This window comes from Nansenia antarctica (assembly GCF_963989245.1).
Source record: "Nansenia antarctica genome assembly, chromosome: 1".
NCBI lineage: Eukaryota > Metazoa > Chordata > Actinopteri > Argentiniformes > Microstomatidae > Nansenia > Nansenia antarctica.
Window position 1 is genome coordinate 10,100,117 of NC_137674.1, and position 25,182 is coordinate 10,125,298.

The window sequence follows — 25,182 nt, forward strand, 5'->3', positions numbered from 1 at the left end:
CACACACACACACACACACACACACACACACACACAGCTTCCTCCTAGGCAATGCTGGGTTACAGCAGCTGCCAACACTAAATGGGAGGAGTGCAATTTCATCCACGTCTGTATTATTATCATGAGCAGAGGGCCTAGCATAATGCAACAAGCCTCCTGACTAGAAAACAAGATCAGATAAACTGAGGTAAAAATGGATACCGGTGTTAAAATTCAACAGTATTTAGGACACATCTTTCCACTACGCTCCCATTAACGCCAATTAATGAATTTCACAGAGTTAAGCACATGGATCTCAAGTCTGACCACAGTCATGTTGCTCTTCCTAAATGTTTCTCTTAAAAGCACGTCACCAAACTATTGCTAACAAGATATTATGTCCAACAGTTCTACTCACTGCCTTTTTTGCAGAGGTCTTGTACTTGGCTGGTACCAGAGCTAGTAATGGCCTTGCCAGGCGCACTATAGCTCGGTTTTGCTCTGTTGTTCTGAGGCTTGACACTGTGGAGAGAGAGAGAGAGAGAGAGAGAGAGAGAGAGAGAGAGAGAGAGAGAGAGAGAGAGAGAGAGAGAGAGAGAGAGAGAAATGCATCTAGTGTTACATGTGGGCGGATCATGCCCTCACCAACACCCTCCCAGGCCACCACACACCAAATGGTTTAAAGGTCCCATATCATGAAAAAAATACTTTTTCAGTGCTATACATTTGGATATCTGATGACCCTACTAACACAGAAACTGTGAAATTAAGCAATCCGTTCATTTTTTTGTAGGCTGCCTATTTCGGAAAAACAACGTTTCCATTTAAATGGTTTTGGATTCCTTTTTTTGATTGATCAACAAAGGATAAATCCGAATATAACACACCTTGGTTTAAATAAAATAAAAACTAAAATAAATAAAACGGTTAAACGAGTTGTACATAAGTCTGTTGGAAATCTGCCACCTCTGGCTGTGAAATTCAGCTCAAAGTTCCAAACATCCACCCTAATAACAAAACTACTAATAATATAATGGACTTGCAGTGGACTTGCAGTGTCAGATTAGCTGTTATGTTTCTGCATGCGTGCATGATTTGAAGAGGCAGCCACCAGAGACAGAAAGGTGAAAATAAGTCCCCTAGAACACCCTGGTGGTAAACAAACCTGTGTCACCACCACCACCACAACATTTTAGAAAATGCTTTTCGAGACTAAAACAAGTTCATAATGAAATATTTCATTGAAGGAATCTCATTCCGTGGTCACTACCGACTAAACATAGTCATTACAACCATAAGAAAGCTTGGATGTTACATATTGCATGTTTAAGCAAAACATAACTGAATTGTTTGAAACTGATTTAACAAGAACATTTCTTTCACAATGATACTAACTGTACATTTAAAAGTGTCAAATCCTGTGAAAAATTGCAAACATTATCTCTGCAACATTGATCTGTTGATCAATCTGATACCGTATATAACTTGCTCAGATACAGATGACAAAGGCACAGTGAAGGCTGTGTACACTACCGGTGGACTGTTAACAACATCTGACCGAGGACACAAGCTCCATCTCTAACTACTAGACTGAAACCAGTTTATCTGGCACTTTGCCCTGATCCCTACTCTCGCCTAACCTCACGCCAAAGGCATTTCACCCTGCACTATCGCATCAATCTCTGACAGGTTATGGCCCTGCTTAGCTACTGTTGCTGAACATTTTCATTTGGGAGAGTAGTATTAACAGAGGGAACATAACAATGGTGTTTGTGTGTTTATGGAAATCAGAAAAGGGCCTTAAAAGTTTAAACATTAACACTGTTAAATAAACCATGTATCTGCAATATTTAATGCCATAACTTTGTGTAGCAGTACCACTCCTATTTAAAAGACACTCCTTCCCAACAGAGGTTCAAATCTTACTTTTGACTCTCTGTGCAGTACTCTCTTAATCATTGCTACTATGATTAATCAATTAGCTTTTTGTTTTGTTTACATTCCTCTGTGCTCTGTGATCATTTACAATTAATCGCATTTCATGATAAAACACCACATTGACAAATTCCCCCCAAAAGAGTTTCAACTTAACTAACTCAGACTTAACGTTTCATACTTCATGTGTGGAAGAGTATTCCAATGAAAATGTTTTAACTATTATTTTTTGTTGTCACAGCGTTTGGAACGAGTATTCCAATAATGCACAGCATCAATAACATTTTTACATTTACGATTTTAGCAGGCGCTTTTATCCAAAGCGACTTAGAGATTATAGGGACGGTCTCAGAAAGACGATCCTGTTTATAAGCAAAACTATGTAGTAACAGATTCTGGGTATCCACACTATCCGCTTGTTAAGTCTGACGTCAAAAGTGACGTTTAGCCATTTCCGAGTCCAAACCAGAAATTCCCTCCACCAGAGTACCTGTGAACTACAGCGGTAGAATGACAGTTTAATCGTTTTTTAGACTCGGATCTATTCATACAACAAGGGACACAACACTTTCCCGTTTTCTCCATATTGTCAGGGTATTTGAGCCTCGGAAAAGCGCTATATAAATATAATTAATTATTATTTCGGCATTTCGAAGACAGCGCCTCAGCCAACGTTGGACCCGGAAACACGTCACCACTTAACAAGCGGATGGTCATTCACAGAAGGACAGGGTGGTTGGAAGGAACAAACCTGGGCCTGTCTAGAGTATGAGGCTGCAGCATAGCCCCAATGGTTCCATGGATCTCCTGTTGGATTTGCGCATGTCTGTGCGGCTTATTATTAAGAAACACCAGCTTCACCTGTCGAGCTGTGAGGCAGAGAAAAAGGAACAGGAAAAACACTTTTAAAAACAAGTAGAATGTTAAACCGTGTGGAATGTCAATAAGACTAAAAGCAAACCAATGCAAGCCTGGATCAAAGGGGGAGATTGCATCATTCATTATTGTCCACATTTAATGCAAATAGTTCTTAAACCACAGTGAGCCTAATAGGAAAATGTTGCATTCTACTTTTTATACTCTACAACATTATCTCCAGTCCTGCAAGGTCAGTAGTGGCTCTCACGGATCGTCAGGGTCTCACGTTTAACCCTGTAGCCTGCCTCACTTTAAATCTATTCATAGTCTCAGATGGCCAGGGGACAGATGGCCAGGTCTATGTTAACCCAGTATTTATGAGCCTTCTTGGTCAGATCACTATAACAACTGGCCAAACAAGTCCTTTCTAGAGCAGGAGAATTTAGTTCAAAGGTGATAATATGAGCATTAGCATTTTTCAATCAATGGCTGTATACATAAGATTTGTTAGCTACTGTTTCACCTGTCCCAAAACAATAATGATTTCACAAATTAAGATTTGACAGATTAAAGAGCATTATAACAATATAGGTTAGCACTCATCCACATTGTCAGAGAATAAAATGCGCTTAACAGAATTTAAACTTGACACAGACCTTTGGATTTCTTAGAATGGGCAGTGACAATGCTTTTGGTCAGTGTTTTGAATTTCCTTTCCCTTTCCTTATTAAGCCTATGGTGCATCTCTCTCCAGCACTCGTACGCCTCAAGCTGGTGATCCCTGAAGTCCTTCCGACAGTGCTTCTCCCATAAATGATCAGTCAATCCAATGTACACCTGTGAAAACACAAAACAATGACAATGCCTGCTTACTGTAGAACGAGGTTCAATAATAATGATAGTACAGCCTTACAAATCAGTGTTCAACATTCATAAAAAAGAAATATTGTTATATAAAACTGCCCAGCAAATGAATTATGTTCAACAGATCAAATTAAGTTACATTAGGATTGAGTATTAGAGTGAATGGAGCTCTTTACAGCATCAATTCACAATTTGGATGTACAAGCGTTTTAACACAGTCCTCCTCAAATCAGCTAAGGTAGAACCTAGATTCTTACCGGGTTGCTCTCTTCAATAAGCAGCAGTTGATCTGGTTTACAGCCTTTCAATACTGGTTCAATGATTTCAAACCGGGCCCCTCCAAACTCATACAGCACTGAGAAGAGAGAAAGACCCCAAATATACCACCTAAAAGGTACATTACATTACCACCTTTTAAATGAGAGAAGGTTTTTCAACACCATACTGACCGTCTATGTTTTTCTGCAGAGCACGGATACATTGTTGGTACAAGGTCATCATGGCTGGCAGAAAGGGGGTCTTAGCTCCAGAGTAGACCAGCATCTTCGTGTTCAGCCTTTGGCCAGTGAAGATCGGGGCCTCCTCAGAGAGATCAGACACTTCAGCGACCTTCTCAGCTGAAAGGAAAACCATGCATTATGGCTAGAATATCCAGAGAATATAGCAAATCAACTATCACAAAACAATGTGTAATAGCATACCTAGATGTTGAAGGGTTACATCATATTTGACTCACTCACTTTTGCTCTCAAAGTAGTGGAAGCTGGAGGGCTCATCAAATGTAGGCAGATATTTGGGCAATGGAATGTTTAGTAAGTCCACCACAGACCCCTTCATAGCCAGTAAAATGATAGCCATGTTATTCATGACCAATCAGTGACAGTATTGATTTGCAATGCCAGAACAAGAATCGTATATTCCATGTAAAACTTACCGTTTTGGAAGGGTGGAAGTCCTCTACCACCTTATGCAACTCCTTAATAGATTCTGTGGTATGTGGTGTTTCTCCATTTTCAAAAGTCTTGCATTTCTTTAAAGTTTTTTTATTTTCATCAGATCTTTTCTTCCTCTTAGGTGCTTTGAGGTCATAGTTCAAACAGGACTCAAAGGACGTAGAGGGATCCACAAGGCCATTTTCAATTTGTTTGCCTTTATTCATAGTCTTAGCTCTTTTCTCTTTGATCTGTTTTGCTTGTCCCTCATCTGTCATCATTTCTTTGTTTTTATGACAGACCTGCTTCCTTTCACTTTGTTGCCCCTTCTTTCCATCACACGTCAAGGAGTCATTACTCACTTTTGCAGATTTCTTGTCACCTTGGTCTTTAGCAAGGTCAAACAATGTCCTTTTGCTGACAACTTCAGATTTTGAAGGCACTTCAACAGCCGATTTTGAAGGTGATTCAAGAAATGTTCTACGGGAATCTCTCTTCGCCCCACATTTCCCTCCAGTATCTAAATTGTTTTTAGATTCTTTGGTGGACCTGGATTTCTTATGGGTGCTCTTGGATATTTTGCCCTCACACTTAACATCTTCATTCTTCCCTTCTTGGTGTTTGTCTTCACTGTTCCAGGGGTCCCCTTTTGAAACATCTGGGTTTTCATCCTTTTTCAGAGCTTTTTGACTTTGGTCCTCAGTTTTCAAATACTCCGCTGAATGTTTTTGTTTCAAACACTCACTCTGTGAGGCCGGACCCTCCGCTGCATGGCTGTATCAGGGGGACATTCAGACACCATATTAGGAGATAACAAAAGGGAGCAAGTGGACTAAACCGTCAAACAAATGATTCCAAATGACCAGGCAATGTACACCATACCTGGATGGATGATTGGGAACCAATTTCTTCCAGTTCCTAACAAGTGACTTGGCGACTTCTCCAGCATCCCCATGCTTTCGCAGAGCATTAACAGCTTTGCCAATGCCAGTCTCCTAACCAGGATAAACAGAGTACATTTGAATACAAATCACTGAAAGCAGCTCACAACTCAAGTATGTATGCCTTTTGCATTTCTTCATATGAGTTTTGAACATGAATTATATTTATAATTATATATTTCTATGGAAAACACAAAGCATGGGTCTTACTGCAAGAATGTCTGGGGTTATATCAAATTCCTGTAATATCTTTAAGATTCTCAGGACCTGGAATAAGAAACACAAATCCATAAGCTCCTGGGAGCTAACATTAGGGCCATTATAATGCAAACATTAGTCCTCATTTCCAATCTGTGTAAAAAAGAAAAGAAAACTCTAATGACATTCTGCAGTAGTATGATATGGATCAAATTACATGCTAATCAATTAAGTCAACTACAACTATAGTTACAAGATGAATTAAAATGAATTATCATGTAGACATGAATATGCTGAAACAAAAGAAAAGAAAATGGACAAAACATGAAATGTCAGCCTAGGTCACCAGAACACAGACAGACACGCGCCAGATATGGTAATCCTTTTTTTCGCTTCACTAGAAAGCCAGGATTGCTGAATGTGCATTCAAAGCAAGAGGTATGTACAGTATGGTGATCTCCCCCGCTGAGCTAGGCTACTCATTTTACTACGAACTATAAATGGGCAACGGTGAAGCCAGCACCTCTGTAGTAAAACAGCCTGGACTAGGTGCAGTAAGCAACAGAGGTCAAACAAGCAGGCAGAAATACAACACATACACCTGAAAAAGGCTTTAACACCATGATTGAGCCAAGCATGACATTTATAATTATCTCACCTAAAAATCACACTTGAGAGGCTCCACAACTTACAAGTGTTGAATTGATTGATAGCGGCCATAAGCAGCAACTGGGAGGGTTGTTAATTATAGCACTGCAGCTCCACCCATTTCACAGCCCTGAACCCTACACTGGTGTGGCCCAGGCTGCAGGGTGACAGTGAGAACTTGTCTGTGTGTAGTGTTGTGTAGTGTGCAAAGGCATACAGCCACTACACAAATTGTGATTGGAAATATGTACAGCCTAATGTCCTCTCACTCATACATCAAACATTCATGACAGCTTTGGACTACATCATGTTAAAGAATTCAAACTTTTCCCAGGAATGGGAAATTGGACATTTGTTTTAGTGTAGGCCGACTGTGTCCAATAGGGCCATCAAGTTCTGGTGAAACAAATGTTCTACACTGCATGGCAGGGAATAGCAACATGTCAATAGGCCTAATGTGATTCACTCTACACATCAATATCACATGTTAACCTTTAACCAAGTGTAAATATATAACTGTCTAGGATTTTTGTATTTGTGCAAAAATAAATAATAATACGTATGAAAATACCGTCTTTGATTCTGTCGATTCACTGAGCTGAAGTTTATACTGCAACACTTTCTGCGACACATCAGAGGACGCCGTCATGATTGTCCCGGTGCGTCCGGACACCTGCGGCTGCGACGTAACTCATTTTTTATAAGGGGCGTTCTCCGTTCTCAAATATGCTTTTAAAGAGGTAGGCCCTGTGTCATTGTAATCAGATGTCCCGTGCGTGATGCCTCTATCCTACCCTCCTGCCTAAACCCGTTGTCCTAACAAGGCTACAAGAGCCAATTAAATCACGCTGAATACTATAACAACCATATTAATGTAAATAATAATTAAAAATAATAATAATAATAATAATAATAATTTAAAAATTATGTGTAGCCTATGTAACTTAAATGTTAAATTAAATTAAATTGAATGTAAGGATATAGCAATAACCGAATGCAAACAAAAGCTATAGACACCTTAAAAATACATATTTTAAAAAGCTGTAATATAAAAAGTAGGCTACCGCAAATTAGAGAGATTTATTGCGGAGACAATTTTATAAAGAACGATCCCAGCTATCGTGTTACAAGTCAATGGACTATTGTTAGTATATAGGATTTGGTAAGGAGGGGTATGGCTCCAGATGCCCCATGCTCCGGCCCTCACACGTATTGTATGGAGCTATTTTAGTGCCATCAGAAATTGAATTGTATTTGACAGATTGAATTGAATATGAGCACAAATTGAATTGTATTTCACAGATCTGAATTGTATTTGACAGATTTAATTGAATCTGAGCACAAACTGAATTGTATTCGACAGATTGGATTGTATTCAGTTCAGTTTTCATTATTTTCATTCAGTTTTCAAATTAAGTTTCTCTAAATACAATTCGGTTTTTCTCAAAATACAATTCAGTTCTCTAAATACAATTCCGTTTTACTCAAAATACAATTCAGTTCTCAAAATACAAATCAGTTTTTCTCAAAATACGAGTTCAGTTTTAGAGGCACTCATCCGGGGACTCTGGGCTAGGTAGGTATTCAATAGGTATTCAATCTGTCGAATACAATTCAGTTTGTGCTCAGATTCAATTCAATCTGTCAAATACAATTTAATTTGTGTTGGCACTAAAATAGCTCCATACAGATGCCCCATACTCCGGCCCTCACACGTATTGCGCAATACTTCAATTCGCATACGCTCAGACTAGGAGGAGTTAATTAGCCAGTCTCTTCTCTCTCCCTCCTGCGCGTCTCTCTCTCTCTCCTGCACACTGCCGGGAGGTGCCAGTCCATTTTACACCGACTTCAACTTCCAAATAGGTAAGAAAGTTCACGTTTAGACCATGCCATCTGCACATTCAAGTGTGTCTGTCCAAAAAGAAAACGAATCTGTTATAGAAGGCTATAGCATGGATAGGCTACGGTTGAACAGTTTGTCATTCATTGTAACACAATTGAATGGTAGTTGGTTTGAGAGATTTTAAGTCAGGCTATAATTGGAGGCTTTTGTATTCAAAGTAACTGGACACATTCACCATAATAATCATAATATCATCTACTGTAATACTAGTGTAGTCGTAGGCTAAATATGTTTTAAGCTCTTTCCTTTACATTGTAGCCAGATCACCTACAGTAATATAACATTCTGTTAATTGAGTGGTAAACCTACATAACTGTGGACTTATAATAACTGTGGAAATATTCTGAATTAACGAGGTTTTAACTAACGGAGACGTTAGGCCTAGTCTTCATGACACAAAGTCTATAAAAGGAACGTCATGGGTGAACTTTCCGGGTGTTGCTATTCCTGGACATGGGACTGATAAATTGTGACAGATGCAGGGACAGGAATGTTGACGTGGTCACTTAGGCTAACATCACTTCTGGCATCTAAGCGTAGGCCTACTATCATTTTTTACACATTTGGGAGAAATAAGTTATATACGGTATGTTAGGTTTAGGGCTATATTATTATTCTTTTATTTCTTTTATTATTATTATACAGGAAAAGATTAAACGTAACATTACAGATTTTAATTGACTGGCCTGACTTAAAACTGGTTTGCAGCAAGTTCCTGTTCTGCAATACAAAACACAGGATTACATAAACAATACAAAAGGTACAATAATTGTACATAGGTACCTAATTGTTTGACAACAGTACAGGGTCGTCATCGTGGTGAGAATAGAGGAAGAGAAACCCTTCTCCCCTTTTTCACAACAGTCACTAATACATTTTCTTTGAATTATTATGAAAATATCTAAATATATTGGGTGGGGGGGGGTTCTATCTGATTGTTATACATGTTATACCACATTGAGTTTTGAATTAATATAGGTTTGATCTGATTATATCTCATCACATATCTCTGACATATATCTCTCTGATTTCATTCTCCGTAGGTCTGGGCTGTGACGACCCACTGCTGCAGCCATGGCACCCAAAAGGAACAAGGCGACAAAAAAGAATAAAGGAGATATCAATGAAATGACCATAATAATAGACGACAGCCCGGTCAACAAGATCAATGGGCTTAACACCCTGTTGGACGGAGGAAATGGCTTCAGCTGCATCTCAACTGAAGTCACTGACTCTGTGTATGCTCCCAACCTCTTGGAGGGTCTAAGCACGATGAGGCAGGAGAGCTTCCTATGTGATCTGACTGTCGCCACCCAGTCAAAGTCCTTTGATGTCCATAAGGTTGTAATGGCCTCTTGCAGTGAATACATTCACAAAATGCTGAAGAAGGATTCATCCCTCCAGAAGATTGACCTCAACGAGCTGTCTCCTGTAGGCCTTGCAACAGTCATCACCTATGCCTACTCGGGGAAACTAACCCTGTCATTGTACAGCATCGGAAGCACTATTGCAGCAGCCATGTTGTTGCAGATCGACACCCTTGTGAAGATGTGCAGCGACTTCCTCATGCAGGAGCTCAGCACAGAGAACTGTATGTATGTCGTCAACATCGCAGACACCTACAACCTCAAAGACACCAAGGTGGCTGCTCAGAAGTTCATGCGGGAAAACTTCATTGAGTTCTCTGAGATGGAGCAGTTCCTGAAGCTGACGTATGAGCAGATCTGCGACTTCCTCACTGACGATTGCCTGCAGCTGCCCTCTGAGATCACAGCCTTCCAGACAGCCATGAAGTGGTTAGACGTGGACGAGAAGAGGCTGAAATATGCCCCGGATCTTCTGAGCAACATCCGCTTTGGAACCATCTCTGCAATGGACCTGGTGAATCATGTCCAGAGTGTGCCTAGGATGATGCAGGACCCCGAGTGCCATCGTCTGCTGGTTGATGCCATGAATTACCATCTGTTGCCATACCAACAGAACATCCTGCAGTCCCGCAGAACAAAGGTGCGTGGTGGCCTTCGGGTCCTGCTCACAGTGGGTGGACGACCAGCCCTAACGGAGAAGTCTCTCAGTAAGGAAGTTCTCTACAGAGATTGCGACAATGTATGGAATAGGCTGACAGAAATGCCTGCTAAGAGCTTCAACCAGTGTGTGGCCGTCTTGGATGGCTTCCTCTACGTTGCTGGTGGTGAAGATCAGAATGATGCCCGGAACCAGGCTAAACATGCTGTCAGCAACTTCTGCAGGTGAGGACTTAATTGAATATTTGCATATTTGAGGTAATCAGCTCCATTACTATGCAATGACAATTCATGTGTGACCCATATTTACTTATGGGTATGTTAATGTTGACAATAATAAGGAGTGTTTTTTTTAACGAATAAACAATATGTTTACAATATGTTTCTGTCTACTAGGTATGATCCTCGATTCAACACTTGGATTCATATGAGCAACATGATCCAGAAGCGTACCCACTTCAGTCTCAACACCTTCAATGGTCTCTTGTTTGCTGTGGGAGGTCGTAACTCTGATGGCTGTCAGGCCACAGTGGAGTGCTATGTGCCGTCTTCCAACCAATGGCAGATGAAAGCCTCAATGGATGTGCCACGATGCTGCCATGCCAGCACTGTTGTTGATGGCAAGATCCTTGTATCCGGTGGTTACATCAACAATGCCTACTCCAGGGCAGTGTGCTCTTACGACCCCTCCACTGATAGTTGGTCAGATAAGAACAGTTTGAGCACCCCTAGAGGCTGGCACTCTGCTGTGACGGTGGGAGACCGAGCCTATGTGATTGGTGGAAGTCAGCTGGGTGCTCGTGGAGAGAGGGTGGATGTTTTACCAGTTGAGTGTTACAACCCTCACAATGGGCAGTGGAGCTACTCTGCACCCCTCCACACAGGAGTGAGCACCGCTGGTGCCACCACCTTGAATAGTAAGATCTACCTCCTGGGAGGCTGGAACGAGATTGAGAAAAAGTACAAGAAGTGCATCCAGGTGTATAACCCAGACCTCAATGAATGGACCGAGGATGATGAGTTGCCAGAAGCTACAGTTGGCATCTCATGCTGTATTGTTACTATACCCACACCCAAAACACGAGAGTCTAGGGCCAGCTCAGTTTCATCTGCGCCAGTCAGCATGTAAATTAATGCAGATAGATTGAAGTTCACTTGCTAATTTAAGCAAGACCAAAAATCCAACAGCCAGTCTATTTCAGAGAATCATTCATGGCTTTCAATGCAGAAAATGTATTTGTGCAAAATATATGTTTTACCTAGCATACTCTCAATTAGGAAGGAAAACTAAGGACATACAAATGTTTGCTAAATTGAGGCCAATCATTAATTATTGACATGAATTTAGGTTGTTTCATGTGAAGCTGTGAGACAAATGAAGTGGGTATGAAGGAAACATTGATAGTCAAACGGATATACTCAGAGCTATCTTTGTTGTGTTACTGTACATTATGGTTTTGACAGAGAAAGTCAATGCACTGTGTCAAAGTGAATGTTTTAGCATGAAGATTAGACATCATTTGTTTTCTTTTGGGGCCAATTCAGCCACAATAGTTGCAACAGACCTATTCCCCTCAGCCTTTAGCCATTATTCTACAATATCATTTAGTTACTTAATGTGCTTATGTGCTAATACTGTAGTAATTGCGTTATTTGTAGGATAAGATATTTTTCAAGGACAAACACATGCAATTAACCCATGTTGTAATGATACATAAAGCTAAACACACTGTATATTATAGCTGCAACGTTTGCAGGAAAAGTGCTATACAAATAAAAGTTATTATTATTATTATTAAAACAAAGACTGGATAAAGAAAGATAAAGAAAGTACAATTGCGCCTAATTTATTATGTTAATGTATTTAATGTATACAACAATGACTTCATCATTGGATGCAAACATCACAAGCCATATGTCAAGAATTTCAAATGATACATACCCATCAGGAGTAGTTCACTAACTGTCGGATAGTCATTTTCTTTCCTTTTTTGGAGCATTCAACACAACACAGTACAGTCATAAACATTAATTTGATAACATTTGTTTTGTAAAAAAAAAAAAATGAATATTGGACCGACCGGGGTGGGGCTGGGAAGACTGGACCGGGGTGGGGCAGGGAAGCACGTGGCCTGAGCTGTCAATGGTGTGGGCACTCTGCAACAATGGAGATTCCCCTGACAGTTCATGTTTTTTAATGTTCTTGTTTTTAAAACCACACACATCTGGGTGTGTAAATGTGAAAGAACTGGATTTATTTATTAAGCTACACACAAGTTCTTTCAGTTGTGGGTGAAGCTGGTTTGATGAGTCTTATCATCGTCTCTCTTATGCTCTATACCATTATTAAAACAATTCCTACCAAATCTTGTCTGAATTGTACTTTTCCTCTTATTGTGTGAAAATAAGTTTTGCTTTGCTTTTCACCAGTTTGTCTGTTTTATGAGGCCACAGGAGTACCTTTACCTTTTTGCTATGCAATTTAATGTGGTAAGTTATTGTCCCCCACCGATGAAATCGGAGATGGATGATTCGGTCTCAGTCCTTTTGTATATCACAAGATTTGTTTTCTCTGAAACCACTGGGACGATTTTTATGAAACTTTCGTGAATGATGGCTCTTGCCATACAGATGGGACATTTACAAAATGACACTGATTGGCCCAATGTTGACGAAACTATGGTGAAAGATGCGTCTTGCCATAGAGTTTCAACGTGATGCTGATTCATAATTAAACATGTCATAATAGAATGGAGCCTAATGCAGTAGGCATATACACTCACTGAACACTTTATTAGGAACTCCTGTACACCTTCTCATTCATTCAGGTGGTGTAATGGTGTGGGGAATGTTTTCTTGGCACACTTTGGTTCCATTAATACCAATCAATCATCGCTTGAATGCCACAGCCTATTTGTGTATTGTTGCTGACCATTTGCATCCCTTCATGGCCACAATGTACCCATATTCTAATAGCTACTTCCAACATGATAATGCACCATGTCACGAATCAAAAGTAATCTCCAACTGGTTTCATGGACATGACAATGAGTTTAGTGTTCTTCAGTGGCCTTCCCAGTTATCGGATCTGAATCCAAAAGAACACCTTTGGGATGTGGTAGAATGAGAGATTCACAGTTTGAAAGTGCACCTGATCTGCAGGAATTGCATGATGCAATCATGTCATTATGGACCAGAATCTCAAAGGAATGCTTCCAACATCTTGTGGAATCAATTTCACGAAGAATTGAGGCTGTTTTGAGAGCAGAGGTAGATCCTACCCAGTATTAGTATAGTGTTCCTAATAAAGTGTTCAGTGAGTGTATGTTCTTGATAACATTAGCTGACTCTATGTCCAGTTAATTCAGTAGCTCTGAGACATTATGTACCTGAATAATGAAATATCAGATAAAGCTGCCGGAAAGCGAGTCACCCTCATTCATGGTTCACCCATTGTTGAATCATTAATGGAAATCCGATATTTTCAAACCTCATGCAGTGAAGAGGTACAGGAAGATTATAGAGTATGACAATACAGATGGTCCACCACACAGCCCTACAAAATGTACAAACATTTTCATATTATTTCATATGTCATAAAACTTGCAGCAGAATTTATTTTAAAACCTCTATCTCTATGAGAAGATAGCAATTATTCATATCGATCCAAAGTAAACCGTGCACATATGTGTACAGTTCGCAATAACTTTGCTGGGATCTTGCGAAAATAAAAACTAGTTATAATTCAATACATCATGGGAAAGATATCACATAATATATAATTCATGCAATTGGTCCACCCATTATGAATGACTTGAGTCTAGAGAGAACACATGGCTACCTCCAGAGGGAGGCACAGTGCATTGGAGGAAGAGGGGAAGCACTAGATCAAAGACAAGAGACTATAAACACAGTATGTTGTATTAAAGTAGTATATGAAGTAGTATATCACACGTGTCCACACCACATACCACCATAAATCACATATGAAAAAAAGTTAATAGTTGTGACAAGTTGTGCAAAATTGTGTAATCCCTCAGGTGGATCCTGAGTGGTGCAAAACAAAAGGTAAAAGATAGTGGTGCAACATATTTTCCTGGACCTTCCATTACCCCTACTAACCAACATAATGCTTCTTTGTGCCATGCATTCCTGGACAACAGCAGTTGCAGGGCATATTATATGATGAGCTGTACTGTACTGTACTGACTTTAAGTAGGCAATATCCTCAGGGCAATGTCTTTTTTCAGATGTAGGCAGTGTGCTTCTTCAGTGCTAGTGAATTAAAAAGAAAGAAACAAAGTACACTGAACATTAACCACTAATTACCCCCAAAGAGATAGATAATATCATATGTGTATTGTATTCATTGATTGTATTGCATTGTAAAGCAACTGGGCTTCTTATTGCACAGCATGAGTCTCGTTTATAGGCTGCCACTGTGGTGTCCAAAGACCCAACAATGCATCAATATAGGAAACAAAACAATGCATCAATTAATCTCACCAGACTGTCTAATGGCGGTAGGCCAGCAGGTAGGCTTGGTTTACAATAAAGTCATTCAAGAAGTGCTTCAGCCCCAGATCATTTAACAAATGTTCTATTGTTCTTGTCATGCAAAGTTATACAATTTCCCTAGTGTTGGGGAAGCTCTGAAAATCTATTGAACTAAATGACCAATTTACTTTACAAGCAAACAAGATGAACTATAGTAAAGCTACCCTTGAGAGAAATGATAGTCCAACTAAAAGCTACTTTGAAAAGTTCACTAAATCGAAACGAATTGGCCCAACACATGACAGTCAGTTACTAAAAGATGACTAACAAAAAAAACTGAAATCACTGGAAAAACATCAAAACACACAAAAACAGGTGAGGTGGAGCAAAAACACTAAGATATGAATTTAGTTTAACTACCTCCAAGCTATGACAAAATGTAGTAATAGTTTAGATACATAGGGGGGGAAATACTCTCCACTAAAATGTTCTAGGCTAGTACAGTAGGTGAAAGGCAATTCACACGGTATAGTAACCACGTCTTGCAATGTCATCATTACTCTTAACAATTATGTATTTGGAGCCAACAGAACAGCACACACCCTAGGAGCGTGGAAGTGTGCGTAGCCTTAAGCGAAGAGGGAGGAGAGACAGATCGCTGAGTCATAATGACGCGCCTCCGCCTGACACAAGGTGCGCACGATTTGCAAAGCCATCTGGTTATGTCCAGGTGGGCGGAGTTTGCACTCGATTTCATTATTTCTTAGCCCCGCGCAAGCTGCGTACGGCGAATAACTTAATAATAATAATAATAACTTTATTTATATAGCACTTTACGTCAAAGTGCTTTACAAGTACAATAGGTAAAAATAAAATAATAACTTTTTTTTTTAAACAATATAAAAACAGCTATTTCAATTTAAAAAAACACACACAATTTCGCACCACAAATATAATAGGTAAAAACAAAAATGTTAAACAAATTTAAAAACAACTAGTTCAATTTAAAAACACACATAAATTACAACAGCACAAAAAACAGCCTATGACATGTAGACAACGCAAAACAGGTGGGTCTTTAGCTTATTTTTTACTTGAACAAAACTGACGTCAAACCCGATTTTATTCCTTAGACGGAATAAATAAATCAATAATAATAAATTAAGCGATGAAGAAAAACATGAACAATAGCACCACCGCAGCATTAACAGCTGAAGCAACTCTCGACTCTGTCCATTTACACAGGGTGTGGCAAAACGAGCGGACCCCCACTGGTCACGTGTGTTCAGTCCAACGTGAAGACTTACGCCAGGAAAGCGGCAGCGCGAGTTCAGTCTGTCCAGGACACTGAAACAGGAGACTTGTAGCCACCAGTGGGACTATTGAATTCACATTTGATACAATATAAAATAAGTCATTCCTCCCAGGAAATACATGTGTATCGTAACTGTGTAGTTCATAGTCTGAATGAGAGACGTTTCGTAGCACGGGAGACAATCTTGAATCTTGAATTTTGAGTTTTCGTGGAACATTACCAGCGATACTATTCAAACTAAGCTCGCTGGACAGAGACAGCCCGGGGGATGTGTGCAGGCCTTGCTCTGGTTAGCTAGGTTAGCTAACAGGTATCCAGCGTACCCAGTATAAACAGCAATTGCAATTGTTTCTCTGAATATTGCATTTTTTGCGCTAGGAAGTGCGTTGCTAGGAAGTAAACTTGCTAAACAAGCTTGCTAATACCTGTCAAATCCATCCATAGCCAGGCACCAGACAGTCTCTGTGCTGATATACCCGCACGCCTGTGCTCTGCTGTACTATGGGCTTGCTGTCACAAGGGTCACCGCTGAGCTGGGAGGAAACCAAGAAGTATGCCGACCACGTCAGGAAGCATGGCATCATTCAGTTCCTCAACATCTACAACAAGGTGAAGGAGCGGCAGAAGGACGTGTTGAAATGGGGCGATGAGGTAAGAGGGGGGTCTCGTTATGTGCATGACGTTAGCTTAATAAACTTGCAAAATTGGCCAACTCGTGACGTTAGAATTGTAAGGTTCTAGGATCTCAATTTTTGTCAAAATCGAGTTTTTTTTTTTACATAATCTCATCTGATCCATTAGGTGTTTATTAATGCCTGTGTGGTGTTATTTTTTTTAAATGTTGGACATTTTTTGAGTTAGTAATTAATAAAATACAAAGGTTTCCATCTCACAGAACATAATGGAATGTAAAAACTTTGACGCTCAATATCTCTGAACTGCCCTAAACGGAGATAGAACCTTATCATTCTAAGCTCACGAACTTCTGACACTTAATAGTAGTGATGTAACTGCACCATCACATTACAGCATCAGTGTTGATGTCTTTCCCATCCTGCAGTGATGTGATGGTGGTGCAGGACAGGTGCAAGACAGTCATATTAATGTACTTCGACGTGTATGACCTAACTAACTAGGTACTATTTCAAAGCATCTGACATGGATGTAGACTTCTTTGTCCTGTCACTTCAAATCCATGTCACCCCCATGATCACTGGTGTAACAGTTCTCTTCCCTGAGATATTGATATGTAGTGCACCTATTGAGTGTGTTTTAGTATTTCACTCTCTTTAAATAATTGCATACCACCAGCATGTGTGATGTCTTTCTATCTATGCAGTGCCTATCCATCCAAGACTTCAGTGCGCCTCAGCCTGATCACAACGCTTTGATTTCAAACGAGGTGGAATGTTGTTGTCATAGAGTAATCCCTCTTTCAGACAGGGGATTACAGGGTGTCAGAGTCAAAGTCAAGGAAACATGATTGATGAATTGGAATGGATGTGATGGGGGTCCCATTTTTTACATGGAAATATGGATGCAGCAGGCATTACATTAGGTCTACACACACTATGACGCACATTGAAGGCATGGCCATGGTGTTTGTAGACACTAGACAGCTCCATTCAGGACCATTGGACCAAAAATAAAAAAAATATTTGAATGGTTAAAGCTACAGTCTTCAATATTTCCCAGTGATTCAAATAATTAAATGTGCCTCTTGATTTGGAAGAATGTGACATGATACTTTAATGAGATTAGTAAAAACTCTCTTACTTTACCATGTGTTTGATGTCATTCATTCAACATGTTAGAATGTCATGGAATGCATTTTCTTCATTGTTGACATTTTTGTTGGTGGCCCACTCTTTGTTGATAGGCTATGCACAAATAGAAGATTGTATGTCAATATCAACTGGCCAGGCTACATATTTCTGTGTTTTTTTTCTTCTCGTTTTGAGGTGGAATACATGTTGATTGAAATGGACGAGAAAAATGAGAAAGTTCGTCTTGTTCTGAATGGAGCGGAGGTTTTAGAAACACTTCAAGACAAAGGTGAAAATACAAACCCCAAGTAAGTTCACTTTTGAAATGTACCAGATATCAATCAGATGTAGTGTCAAAGTTACACCTTTCTACGTCGACCAATATGGGCGGATTACACTAATCAAATTGCATAGGACTTATGATCATCTAAAGTTGACCAAAAGTAATCTCAAAACCATGCCATTGGGCGTTTGCTTGCAAAGACTTGAAGCAGTGGCTGTTTTATGCGAATGTGTTTGTTCAAGCCACACAGTGGTATGCTTGCTAACTGCCCATGACATCCTAAATCTGTGGAGCCCACTGAACCCAGGGGAAATACCAGTGTCAGTGGGGAATAGTAGAGCTGTAGCATTCCTCATTACTGCCTCTCTGTCGCACATACTGAAGAGCATGCCCTGAAGCACAAATGCATTGCACACAGCATTTTCCCCCCGCTGAGATAGTGGCTTATATGATCAGATAACATAAACAAAACATGTTTACTTCATCAGCGTAATAGAGGAGACCTTTATCTCCAACCTTGTTTCTTTTAGTCAACGTTATTAATGATTACCTCTAAAAGTTAATGTTTTCTTTTTTTTATTCATACAGCCATCCCACCCTTTGGAGGCCAGAGTATGGCAGCTACATGATTGAAGGGACTCCAGGGCAGCCTTATGGCGGCACAATGTCAGAGTTCAACACCGTTGAGGACAACATGGGGAAGCGAAGGCGAGAAGCTTCATCTGTGCTGAATGAGAATGAAACACTCTGCACCATAACATCATACCCCATGTAGGTTCATTCCTACTCTGTCACTCACAAAACCATGCGTAAACTATGTTGATTACATTTGAAGTATTTAACATTATTGTTAATCATTTCAAACTGTGGTTTAGGTTAGGTTGCCCAGGCTTCACCCAGCCAGAGTACCGGCCGACACCTGTTGAAAAAGGAGTGAACAAATCACTATTTTTCCCAGATGAAGCCATAAACAGACATCCAAGATTCAGGTAAACTTGTTAGTCCCTTTTACCTTATAGATGGAATACACATGGTCATAATGGCCACCAATAGTTGTATGCTAAGAAATGTCTAAGCTTTGTAAGATATGTAGAGCTCCCATTCCCTTAGCTGCACATGCGCATGGCAGCTGTACAGTCGATGGAGATGTCATACTCATCACGGGCTGTGATCATTCAGATACAAGAATAGCTCTATACAAATATATTGTCCGGTTGTTCATTTGTTTCTTATTAAAGGGATTTACATCTTAAGGTGCCATGCTCATATTGGCTTACATTTGCTTGTTTAACACTTGCTTGTTTAAAAAAATAAAATAATGCATTAGCCTAGATATTAAGATACATCCTTCTCACTAAATGAACTGTACACTGTGCAGTACCATGTTTCTCACTGGCATTAGATGCAAATTTAGAGCTCCTCATTTTCATTTCTGATCACAGAGAATATGCTCTTGTTTATTCTTTCAGCACCCTGACCAGAAACATCCGTCACAGACGAGGAGAGAAGGTTGTAATCAATGTACCCCGTAAGTCTAAATGATATAAAGATATACACGGAAATTTACTTTCCATTTGAAGTCAATTATAATCTGTGTTTATTTCAGTGCATTCAGTTGTCTTTTATTTTCATTGTTCCAAGTTAACATTTGCTTTGAGAAAGTGTGATGTGATATATTTGTTCTTGTTCTTGTTCTTGAAATATTTGTTCTTGTGAGTTGATACATTTTCTCCTTGACAGTCTTTAAAGACAAAAACACTCCGTCTCCATTTGTGGAGAAGTTTCCGGGGGATGATGGGGAGGGGGCCAGGGCAGCACTTCCTGATCACATCTACATGGATGCAATGGGATTTGGAATGGGCAATTGCTGTCTACAGGTATGCAATAGTATAAACATAGTAATGCTGTAGTTCTTTTTCTGTCTTTGGGTGTTGTAGTTTTTTCCAGTTTTTTTCCATAAATGACATTAGAATTTGCCGTGGGCATAGTAAGTTGACAGGTTGTCAACCTAATGTACTTTAAACTTTAACCGTTTTTTATTATGTTTTTCCAGGTGACATTTCAAGCCTGCAGCATTAGTGAGGCAAGATACCTTTATGACCAACTAGCAACATTCTGCCCCATTGTGGTAGGTATACTTTTGAAAAAAGTAATAGTAATAGTATTGCATAGTTGCCTCAACAAAATGTCAGTGTGCTGTGAACAAGTACTTTATTTTTAACTAATCACTACAAATTAAAGCCATCTCTTATCAGCCAAGATAAAAAAAAATCTAAATGGTTGTGACGACTGTCAAGTCATTTTTATTTTGAAAAGAAACTGTTGAACTGTTCACAGATGGCCCTGAGCGCTGCCTCACCCTTCTACAGAGGCTACGTGTCAGACATTGATTGTCGTTGGGGAGTTATTTCTGCCTCGGTGGATGACAGGACGCAGGAGGAAAGGGGCCTAGAGGTGAGCAAATAGATCCGGAAATTCTGGTTACAGAAACATGACCTACCTGATGCCCGTTTGCCTTTCAGGGCTTAACCCTTGAAACACACCATAAGCGTCAATCTCAGCAGCGCGTGTGCGTTTCATTTTGGCGCCCATGTTAACAGGTTAGAGCAGCCATACAGTGCACATGAGGTGCGCGTGTCAAGCATGTCCCACGCTGGCTGCCGCAGCACGCCATCTAGAGATTAGGACTCATCTATTTTTTCCGCGTGCCACGTACGTTGCAGGCAGAACTCAATGTACAAAGATAGGGCTGGCAGTAGCAGCTCTGCAGTTAGAGCCACAGACGACACGCAGACAGTGGAAGCCACAGCAGTTCCGCCACTCACACGCGCTGCTGAGGTTGACACTTGCGGTGTATTTCAAGGGTTAGTGTCAGCATCTGAAAACAAGTTCAGTCAAGTTATAAGTTCAACAAGTTATAAGACCAGGTTTTACATTTCAGTTAAATGTTTACAATAAGAGCATTTGAAAACCCTTCTCTTTTTTTTTTTTTTTTTTTTATTTGTTTTTCAGATTTTATCCCTTTTTCACCCAATTTGGTAGCCAATTTAACCCAACTTTAGCATCCAATTATCCCCTGCCTATTGCATTGGATCCGCCGCCCGACCCCGTGGCCGGCAGTCCCAGAGGAGGGCGCCAGGCAGACTAGGCTGACTGGCTCCTCGAGCCCAGTACCGTTATTCCGGCACCCCAGGGGGCGGTGTTGCGCGACGGATCCTAGTCCAGAAATACTCCTATACCCCCCTCGGAAGCGGCCGGCCAATATGCCGCTTCCCGTGTGCCTCGGCCATATCTGTGAAAACCCTTCTCTAATGTACATGAACATTTGTTCTTTTCTTTGCAGCCTTTGAAAAACAACAAATTTAGAATCTTGAAATCAAGGTACGATTCCATCGACAGCTACCTGTCCTGCTGTGGTGAAAAGTACAATGACATAGACCTGACAATAGACGAGGAGATCAACAAACAACTGCTGGATGCAGGTAATAAGGAACACTGTATTAGTATTAGTATTGTCCTATTACAAGAAACATATATTTTTCTATTTATTGGAATAATGACTAAATATGGAGGAAATATAATGAAATATCCCTCTACCACATCTATTCTGTGCTCTGCCTCGTCATGTTGTACTGGGTTTTTGTTGTGGATGGCAGACGTTTTTAGCTTTTCCATTATCTGTATTGTTTAATTAGAAGCTATTTGCTTTATAGCAAATACACATTTGATACTTTTGGATAACTAATTAAACAAGGTGAAAGATTTTAATGTTGGGTTAAGATACTTAAAACCTATGTGGAGATGAGACCAGAATCTTGTGTTTGTAGGGATTGACAAACTGCTGGCGCAGCATATAGCCCATCTTTTCATCCGGGATCCACTGTCACTCTTTGAGGAGAAAATTCACCTTGATGATGAAAACGAGTCTGATCATTTTGAGGTGAAACATTAGAAACTATTCTGGTGAAACATCATTATGTTGACTCTGACAGCTTGCAGACAAGGACAAATTAAATGTTGAGTTGTTAGGCATTTTAGTTGTTCAACATATTGAAATGTCATCTCTCTTGTAGAATCTCCAGTCAACTAACTGGCAGACAATGAGGTTCAAACCACCTCCTCCAAACTCAGATATCGGATGGAGAGTTGAGTTCCGCCCCATGGAGGTAACTAACAACTGTACTGACACATGAAGTGTTCATACAATTTTGATATTTAAACACTCAAGGTGACTATTTCAATGCAAAACTATCTCTGTATATTTGATCGGGGAAAATGCATGGCCAGAGCTCCCTCGTCAACTCTTTACTTCAAGGTTGTTATTTCAACCCTTTGAGTGACTGCTATATTGATCCATGATATCATTGTTTGTAGTGTACATACCACATTGTGTTTTCTATGTTGTTTCTATATTTTATCTGTTTCAGGTGCAACTAACTGATTTTGAAAACTCTGCGTACGTTGTCTTCGTTGTCCTACTCACCAGGGTCATCCTGTCCTACAAACTGGACTTTCTTATCCCCTTGTCAAAGGTGAGAACAGTTGCAGTTTTAATTCTCAGTTAATCTCTATGGGCCGGTTTCAGAGACAAGGCTTAAACCTAGTCCTGGACTAAATCACACTTTCAATGTAAAATCTCCATTGAAGATGTTTTTTAGTCTAGGACTAGGCTTAAGCCTTGTCTGTGAAACCGGCCCTATGTGTAATAAGGCTAGTCTGATAAATCAGATTTAGGAATAAATACACTACAAAGGGGTATAATCATCCTAGTGCCAAACATTGGTCAAACGAAAAACTTCTTATCTCTTACTATGTATTTACAAAGCAATTACTAAGTTAATGAAAATGTGTTTTTGTTGTTGATGTGTGCATCAGGTTGATGACAACATGAAGGTAGCACAGGAGAGAAATGCCGTCCAAGAGGGCATGTTTTACTTCCGGAAGGATATCTTTAAAGGTGAATATGAATATAGTCTGAAACCAGTTTCTTCTGGGAGGGTCTTACCAGCCTGAATAGGTTTTCTGATGCATCGCCGTCTCTTTTTCTTCCTCCCATAGGCTGCAATCCTGGCCTCGATGGCTCATCAGTGGCCCAAAACGGCCTGGACAGTGACAGTGAGGACTACACACTAATGAGCATCGACACTATCATCAACGGAAAGGTGCCTGTTTACACTTATCATTTCATATACCTTGTCTCCAGTTCTCTGAATTAAAACAATAGATTATTGGAATGAAAACAATAATTTCTCTAATATAAACCAGTAACACAGTTGTTGCTTCTTCATCATTAGGAGGGAGTGTTTCAGGGGCTGATCCCAATCCTGAACTGCTACCTGGAAAATATGGAGGTGGATGTTGACACAAGATGCACTATCCTGAATTATCTGAAGCTCATAAAGAAACGTGCCTCAGGTATATTCACTTACTGCCAATTCAATGACTGAAATATTAATATCTGCATGACCAAACATAAAATATATATATATATATATATAAATATATATAGCTAACATTTTTACAAATAAATTACTTACTTTATTCTTTTTTATGTAGGTGAATTGATGACCATGGCAAAGTGGATGAGAGAGTTTGTTGCTATGCACCCCCAATACAAGAAGGACAGCGTCTTAACTGACAAAATCAACTTTGACCTAATCCGCAAGTGTGACAGGATTGCAAAAGGAGAAGAGCGATGCCCAGAGCTCATTGGAGACCCAGTCAATCGGGGGAAATAAGGAAGCTGTCACAGCTTTGATGAATGAATGTGTTGTCCATCATCATTGATACACATTAGCATGAAAAAAAAAGACCAAATAATGTGTCTGGACAAAGAAGTGGTCCAATTAAATTTAGTTTTTAAAGACGAATAAAAAAGTGCATGTGGTGCATTGCAATGGTCAAGTGTGTATTGAAGATGTATATACTGTATCAGATTTTTACAATTCCAAAATTATTTTAATAGTTGGGGAAAATGCAACCAAGTGTGTAATAGCAATCAGATATGTATATATTTTTTCCTCTGTTCATAGTCTGTCTGTGTGAAATTCTGTAAATGTAGCAAACTCTTAGCTGTACATTAGAATCATTTTAATCTTGTGTGTTCTGTAAATACTGTATTTGGGCTCAGCGAACATTAACAAGAGTAATTTCTTTGCCAATTATGCCACCTATGCTATATCTGCATTTTTCAGAAACAATTTTGCCTTTAAAAAAGACAAGTGTTTGCTTTGCTGTGCTTACATTATAGTAGAAGCTTTTAATAGAAGTAGTATTACACCGAAGTGCAGGTGATGGTGAACATTTGCTTGGAATGTTGTCTTTTGAAATAAATCTGTGTACAATCAGAATCAAAATCAGAATCGCTTTTATTACATCTCAATGTACAAATAAAAGTAAGTAGCCTTAAGAACCGATGGTTCTCGAGCCTAATGATCCATAGGGCAGGAGCCTATCTCCTGTTTCTGTAGCGTGAGGCCGCTTGATGTACAAGTACACCCGCTGGACAGGACACTGGTATGTCACAGGGTCTTACTCTCAATCAAACCTGTAATGCTGAGTGCCAAGCAGGATGCATCGGGTAACATGTTTATAGTCTTTGGTATGACTTAACCGGGGATCAAACTCACAATCTTCCAATCTCAGGGCAGACACTAACTGCAAGGCCACTGAGCTGGTGTAAAATTGAGTAAAATGGAGTAAAATTATTTGACTTTGGCAACATTATCTCAGCATTATCACTTAAAGGTTAAATGACAAGTGGTTAACCTCAAGACCCCTTATCACTTATTGATTGTTTCTCTGATCTTTACATTATTGTGTTTACTGATGGATAAATGGTATGACATCCTTTATCTTCAGAGAAAATGCACTCAATAACTGAGATATTTTGCCCACTAGAGGGGGACAGTGACCAGTGCTTCACAGTGCTCAAACATGTTTTGATTATGGACACATCTGAAAAGGATTGAAGGAGGCATTTAGGATAAATCATGTCATATCTGTTGGCCTATAATAAATGGCTGCAGGGTACCCC

At 39.8% G+C, this 25,182-nt stretch overlaps 3 protein-coding genes across 4 annotated transcripts; 2 read left to right on the forward strand and 1 right to left on the reverse strand.

Annotated features, from left to right (window-relative positions):
- Window positions 1-3,101: 3,101 nt before the first annotated feature.
- Window positions 3,102-7,004, reverse strand: eloal (elongin A, like; the record flags this gene model as incomplete). Its single annotated transcript, XM_080524881.1, has 9 exons — window positions 3,102-3,199; window positions 3,429-3,609; window positions 3,894-3,991; window positions 4,086-4,253; window positions 4,377-4,467; window positions 4,571-5,342; window positions 5,451-5,563; window positions 5,720-5,776; window positions 6,927-7,004. The coding sequence occupies 9 exons, from the start codon at window positions 7,002-7,004 to the stop codon at window positions 3,102-3,104; spliced, it is 1,656 nt and encodes a 551-aa protein (XP_080381007.1).
- A 2,331-nt stretch (window positions 7,005-9,335) lies between these two features.
- klhl31 (kelch-like family member 31) lies at window positions 9,336-11,414 on the forward strand (the record flags this gene model as incomplete). Its single annotated transcript, XM_080550349.1, has 2 exons — window positions 9,336-10,510; window positions 10,682-11,414. 2 exons carry the CDS (start codon window positions 9,336-9,338, stop codon window positions 11,412-11,414), a joined length of 1,908 nt encoding a protein of 635 aa, XP_080406475.1.
- Window positions 11,415-16,130: 4,716 nt separating this feature from the next.
- On the forward strand, window positions 16,131-24,488 carry gclc (glutamate-cysteine ligase, catalytic subunit). 2 transcript variants are annotated; one of them, XM_080530649.1, is made up of 17 exons: window positions 16,131-16,407; window positions 16,542-16,748; window positions 18,059-18,171; window positions 18,735-18,917; window positions 19,022-19,135; window positions 19,616-19,674; window positions 19,887-20,023; window positions 20,200-20,274; window positions 20,484-20,600; window positions 21,490-21,628; window positions 21,974-22,086; window positions 22,220-22,312; window positions 22,574-22,678; window positions 23,022-23,103; window positions 23,205-23,308; window positions 23,441-23,561; window positions 23,703-24,488. In XM_080530649.1, exons 2-17 carry the CDS (start codon window positions 16,599-16,601, stop codon window positions 23,882-23,884), a joined length of 1,887 nt encoding a protein of 628 aa, XP_080386775.1. In that variant the 5' UTR covers window positions 16,131-16,407; window positions 16,542-16,598; the 3' UTR covers window positions 23,885-24,488. The 2 variants fall into 2 exon arrangements, with proteins under 2 accessions (XP_080386775.1, XP_080386776.1); XM_080530650.1 differs by having other exon boundaries at window positions 16,131-16,299; window positions 16,546-16,748.
- Window positions 24,489-25,182: the final 694 nt, after the last annotated feature.

Bases quoted from the DNA above. Each gene is read 5' to 3' on its own strand.
- gclc (XM_080530649.1), top strand. From the start codon at position 16,599: ATGGGCTTGCTGTCACAAGGGTCACCGCTGAGCTGGGAGGAAACCAAG. The intron at 20,275-20,483 runs GTAGGTATACTT...AACTGTTCACAG, and splicing joins CAACATTCTGCCCCATTGTG to ATGGCCCTGAGCGCTGCCTC. The intron at 23,562-23,702 runs GTATATTCACTT...TTTTTTATGTAG, and splicing joins CATAAAGAAACGTGCCTCAG to GTGAATTGATGACCATGGCA.